We start from the raw sequence: 6,000 nt of genomic DNA, 5'->3' as shown, positions 1-6,000 counted from the left end.
ATACTCTGTTAGCAGCTCACTCCATGCCGCCTCAAACTCTATAGGTGTTAGTGGGTGATTTATCACTGTCAGGAGCTTGATCTTCAGACCTTCATGCTCCTTGTACAGCTTCTTTAGCTCATCTCTGTATTTCTTAAGCATGTGCCATCGGCATAGCCTGTGTTACGTATTTGGAAACACCCTTGGTATTGCAGCAGCCATAGAGCTGTCCTGGTCTGAGCCACAAAGTTGATCACAGAGTTAGTAAAAACTTTATGTATATAGTTGATGACATGTCATTACGACAAAACCATTGTTTTATTGTTCTCACCAGTAAGTATGCATTGTGGGTCCTCACTCCCTGACATGCAGTTCTTGAATGCTTTAAACAGCCACTCGAATGTGTCAGCTTTCTCGTCGTGCAGAAGTGCTTGGCCAAACACTACATTCTGAAGTTGATGGTTTGAAACGACAAACATAGCTAGAGGCATGCTATACATATTTGTGCGATAAGTGGTGTCAAACGTAACCACGTCACCAAAATCCTTGTATTCCGCCCGCTGGCTTGCATGACTCCAAAATACATTTTTTATCACATTATTTTCATCCACTTGCACCTCCTCGTAGAAGTATGGATTTTGGGCCTTCATCTCCTTGAAGAATTCCATCAGCTTTGGTATGTCATTCTCCCTCTCCGACCTTGCAGATGCAGCCCTCCTATAAAATGTGGAGAATGTGTTACTGCAATTTTCAATTATAAAATAATTACTATATCATTATGCACTCAAGATATTTATTATATACATTACCTGTTTTTCAGGTCCATCTCAGTGAATGTGAAGTTCTGGACACCACCATACATATCTGATAAATAATTGACTGTGGTATTGTGGGATGCATCAGCATGTTGCATCTTGTCAACAATTCCCATGATCACCGGATCCTTGTTCTTATGTGCATTCATGAACTGTGTTAGTCGCGGTGATGGATGCAATGGGTGGGAGTGCTCCAACCTGATCCTCTCAAAGAACCAATATCCCTTTTTAGTGTTCTTCTTAGCCTTCACAAATGCCTTGCATTCACACCTCATTGACATCTTCTCACGTGTCCTCTCTTCATCAGGCTTATAGAATTCCCAATGGCCCTGTTTATTGCATGAAAACTCTGCAACAGTCTTTCTATTAGTCCTTGTCTTCCGTACATCAAACCCCGCTTTGCCCGCATAGTAGCAGTAGAACTTGTAAGCTTCAGCGCTGCTCTCGAAACGAAGATCTTCATTTGGGACAACTTCGGCAGGCAACAGGGGATCCTGCAAGGATGGTCACACAATTAGATTGACGCACATTTTAGATTAGGATGGTTTATGAACCTTAAATCCTGACGTAAATCAGCCTGGTGAGGCCTGTCCAAATTTCGGATAAATGAACCATGCCTACTGAATGCCTATAGAGATAGAAACGTAATGCAAAAAAAAAAAGTAAATCACCTATGCCATCTGGTATTATGGACTATTACAGAGATCAAGAATCCAAAAATAAATCTGAAACCTACAACCTAATCAACCTGGTACCTTCATCATTTGCAGCCGACATAAACAAAATTAAATGAGTAAAATGCACCAGAGGTCCATCAACTTGTGAGAGGGTGTCACTTAGGTCCGTTAACTTTGAAATTGCATTTTTGGGTCCATAAACTTATAATTTGTGTCACATAAGTCCAAAAACTCTGAAAGTCCATTTTTAGATCCATAAACTTGTAATTTGTGTCACCTAGGTCCACACCCCTCCACCTAGCCTTCATGCATTGATATCGCACCTACATAGTGAAATTTGAGCTCCGATTTTGAATCAAGAGCATATGGAGAGGAGATAGGATGGATGGGAGATTTATTTCGGATGTTATTGACATGTATTAGGATTTAATGGGGAGCTTATAGACTTTCATTAGTGAACTCGGAAGCTTAGATCTAGATATGATCCTGTAATATGGGTGGAAATGGTGGGGTGATGGCTTGGGAAAGGTGGAGGATGTCACAAGAGACTCAACAACATATGTACCGTGCTAGGGGATATTATGTTCTTCGTGGTGCGGGTAGCCGGATATGGTGGCGCCAGAAGTTGTGGTGAAAAATATTGTGCCGACGTTAGAGCTGGGTCAATCTAGAGTGGTTCTCGGTGAGTGGTTGAAAGATATACATGGACAGCCAGGCGACCTTTATGGGTGCGTCTATGGCCACACGACTGGTCATGGACAAAATTTCTGGACCTAAAAATGCACTTTTGGAGTTTATGGACTTAAGTGGTACAAATTATAAGTTTATGGACCCCAAAAATACATTTTCAGAGTTTATGGACCTATATTTCAAAGTTTATGGACCTAAGTGACACAAATTACAAGTTGATGGACCTAAAAATACACTTTCAGAGTTCGTGGACCTAAATGACACATCCTTACAAGTTGGTGGACCTCTAGTGCATTTTACTCAAATTAAATTGAATCAAACTAATCAACGTAAGTTACTATAGTATAATATTGTTGCAAGAGTTAATACTAAGCTAAATCAATTGGTTGGAGAAAACTTACATGCATGTACATCTTATATGGATCAGGAGTCATCATCATCGACGGTGATACGGCTTGTGGAAATGTCCTAGTTGGCAACTTGGTCGGAGTCCCAAGAGATTGACAGGATGTGCCCTGCCCGATCGAGCCAACTCCGTTTCATGTCATCAGCCTTGGGGTTACGACATCTGCAAGGCAGGGGGACGCAACATCACCATGCATCATCTGCGACGCCTGCGGAGCCGACGGCGAGACCTCCATGGTCTCCTGAGAGAGCGCCATTGGTGTAGGAGCACTTGCTGATGCAGGTTGTACTGCGGCGGACGTGCCGTTGATGACAACCAAAGCTCCTTCAGGTGCACTAGAATCGAATGAAAGTGCTGGCTCAGTAGGCTGCATCTTGGAAGCTTTCAATCTGATTTTTTACTACTACAGAAGCTAAAAAACGGGAGGAATTGGTAACGCAATTAGAGAGCATGGGCTACGCAGGTAGTTAAAGGCTCATGAATATGCTAATTACTACCAGGCCGTCAATGATCATCCCGCTCGGCTCGCTGGACGCTCGGCTCGTGGGTGTTAGTGACCGTGGGCATTACGATGGTAAATCACAGCACGCCATGTGGACTGCTATTTTGTGGCCGGCTATAGAATATACCTTGTGTGTGTGTGGAGTCTTGCTAGTCTTGAAAAGAATCCTACTTCGCTGCCACCCGGTAGTTGACAATCTGATTAGGATCTGACACTAATTAATTGATGGATCAGATCAAACTCTAGTGCTTTAATTTCATCTTTGGACCTCCAATTAGGATACTCAAACTAACTGATTCATCATATTATGCTATAATGCTTGCTTAGGTTTCCATTATCTTTAGACTTGCTAAAAATATTTTTTTGAGGGCCGGGGGTCCTAAAATATATATGTGTGTGCTCCACCCTCCTGCTGGTTCCATTTTTTTTTTTTGAGATCTAAATATCTTTTTTTAGCCGCCACATGTCGCGTTTACATTTCCTTCTTGGGCCGCTCGGCCCGAACCCGCGTGGGCTCCACGGAGCGGCAACTAGGCCGGAAATCTTCTTCCTAAAAATATATACGTGTGCAGTGTGCTCCACGGGCGCTATTAGGGTCTCGCGCGTGACTGGAATTCAACGCGTCGTAGAAGCGGATTAGCGTGTGCAGGTTGTTTGGTGGGGGGCGTCTATTTATCGCTGTGTGCGATATGTGGCTGAGTCATCGCAGCTTCTTCTTCCTCCGCCAGTTCTTCGCCCCGCCCCCTCATCCTCCGCCCCGGCCGGCGGCTCTCGCCGCCGCGCCGCGCCGCCCACCAACCCCCGCCCGCGCCCAGCACGCCCTTCTTGCCCCCGCCGCCGGCCACCGCCCACCGAGGGTCCAACCCCGGCCGACCAGCGGCGCTTCCACGCCGCCTTGCCTCCGCCACCGGCCAAACCGCCACCACCGCGGAGCCGCCGCCCCCTCCTTTAGGTCCGGCGGCCATGGAGGAGTCCTGCCCCCAACCCCGGACAATAAGGTCTGCCGCCGCCCTCCACCACCCCAGCCGCCGGCGACCTCGCTGTGGGCTGCGCCCCTCACCAACCACCCCTCGCCGGCCACCCTCTCCCCCTCCCCTAGCTCTCTCAGCTCACAACCCCCGCGCGCCGGTGGAAGACGATGTACAGTGCCTTCACGGGCTTCTGCGATGGATCACCGGGAAATCGCATATGTGATAAATAGAATTGGCGGTTTAGTGGGCTGATATTTTGATGGCCCACCACCTCACGTTGATTCCATTTGGGTGCGTGTAGCGGACCTGCGGTAGCTAAGGGAACGACGTGTATTCTTTCCCGTGCTCCATGTGAAGTTTTTTCTTTTTTTCTTTTTTCACCAGTTTTATAGTAAATTGATACAAGGTTAAAGTTTGAACACCGCAATTCAAATTCCGAATCCGCCCACGCGCGAATACTGGTCCAAAAGTATGTTGTATTATTCCAAATCTTTTTAATTTTTTAATTATTTTGATTACAAGATTGAACAAATAGAATGACGAATCTTTTTTTGAAATTTTGAAATAAGTTTGATTAGACTAGATAGGTTCAGCCAGTACATATAGAAATATAGAATGATGAATCATTTTAGTAATATAATCATATTAGCTTAATATATTTGTGTATAAATTATGATTATTAGAATGAAATTCAATTCCAAGAATCCAAAACGGGGCCTTAGATAAATTAGTATATGATAAAAAAATCATGACACGAAAATCATAGTGTACAGCCTAACCAAACGAACAATCTAAATAAATATTATTACTCTGGAACAAAAAAAAAGAAATTGGAACTGAAACTTTAGAACAAAAGTTTTCCATTGGAACAAATATAAAAATTTATTACAATGGAACAAATTTTAGAATTTGTTATTTGAATTTGTTTTGCATCTAACTAGACCATTAGAACAAATTGTTCCATTGAAACAAATTGTTCCATTGGAACAAATATTAGAATTTGTTCAATTGATCCAATAGTACTATTGGAACAAATTGTTGCATTGGAACAAATGGTTCCATTGGAACAAATGGAACAAACAAATTAGAATTTGTTCAATTGGATCTAATCTTATCGTTGGAACAAAAAATTGTCTGACTGGAACAAATTGTTTCATTGCAACAAAAATGCATCTGCTAGATTTGAGAAAACACATAAAGTCATCGCATGAAGATTTATTATTAGATTCATAACTACACAGTGACCTTATTAAGAATATCCATAGTGCAAGAAAAAATTGACAGAGAGAACAGAGAACAAAATATTTGAATGTATGAAATAAGAAAATATTGAATAATAAAATAAGAGGATATATGTAAAAAAGAATGAGTATGAATAATGTAATAAAAATAATAGAATAAGAGTGAAAGATATTAGATAGGTCAAGGATAAACAATTGAAATGAAAAAGGTGGAAAATATGAACAAAAATATAAAAGATAGTTATTAAGAAAGAATACACGAAGATTTGAAACGAAAGAGAAAAAAAGAGAGTCGAAACACAAAAGAAAGGAACGAGAACTATGAAGAAATAGAAAACAGAATAGAAGGAAGAAGTAGAAAATAAAAGAAAAAAATAAAAAAATAAAGGGGGCTCCTATCTATCTTCTGGAAGATAGATAAGACATCCATCTTTAAAATCCACTTTGGCCCAATTATCTACTGCAAATATGTTCAATATTTTAGTTGGATTAACTCAATATTTTGTTAAATATGTTCAACATTTGACATTCAAAATGTTAAAACTATGAAGACAAAATGTTGAAACTAGAAATATAAAATGTTGAAATACTAGAATAGAAATGTTGAAAGTTTTATCTCCGGCGAGCTGAGCTTCTTCTCCGGCGTCGGCGTGCGGGGCGCGCGACGCAGCAGCGTGCTGCTGCAGCAGCAGCAGTTAGCAGGGCAGCACGCAGCGCGC

The 6,000-nt window shown here is 42.0% G+C and overlaps 1 protein-coding gene across 1 annotated transcript; it reads right to left on the bottom strand.

The window, feature by feature from the left end:
• Window positions 1-278: 278 nt before the first annotated feature.
• Window positions 279-2,940, bottom strand: LOC120645947 (protein FAR1-RELATED SEQUENCE 5-like). Its single transcript, XM_039922647.1, has 3 exons — window positions 2,725-2,940; window positions 789-1,288; window positions 279-696 (listed from the first exon to the last, which is right to left on the bottom strand). The coding sequence occupies exons 1-3, from the start codon at window positions 2,938-2,940 to the stop codon at window positions 279-281; spliced, it is 1,134 nt and encodes a 377-aa protein (XP_039778581.1).
• Window positions 2,941-6,000: the final 3,060 nt, after the last annotated feature.

Source organism: Panicum virgatum, chromosome 8K (assembly GCF_016808335.1).
Source record: "Panicum virgatum strain AP13 chromosome 8K, P.virgatum_v5, whole genome shotgun sequence".
NCBI lineage: Eukaryota > Viridiplantae > Streptophyta > Magnoliopsida > Poales > Poaceae > Panicum > Panicum virgatum.
The sequence above is the reverse complement of the archived record's forward strand: the minus strand, read 5'-3'. Positions and strand labels throughout refer to the sequence as shown.

Excerpts from the sequence above, each read along its gene's own strand:
- LOC120645947 (XM_039922647.1), bottom strand. The coding sequence starts at position 2,940 with ATGCAGCCTACTGAGCCAGCACTTTCATTCGATTCTAGTGCACCTGAA. Across the intron at positions 1,289-2,724 it reads CCCCCTGCCTTGCAGATGTC|GATCCCCTGTTGCCTGCCGA; the intron begins GTAACCCCAAGG and ends CCATCCTTGCAG. Across the intron at positions 697-788 it reads GAGATGGACCTGAAAAACAG|GAGGGCTGCATCTGCAAGGT; the intron begins GTAATGTATATA and ends CACATTTTATAG.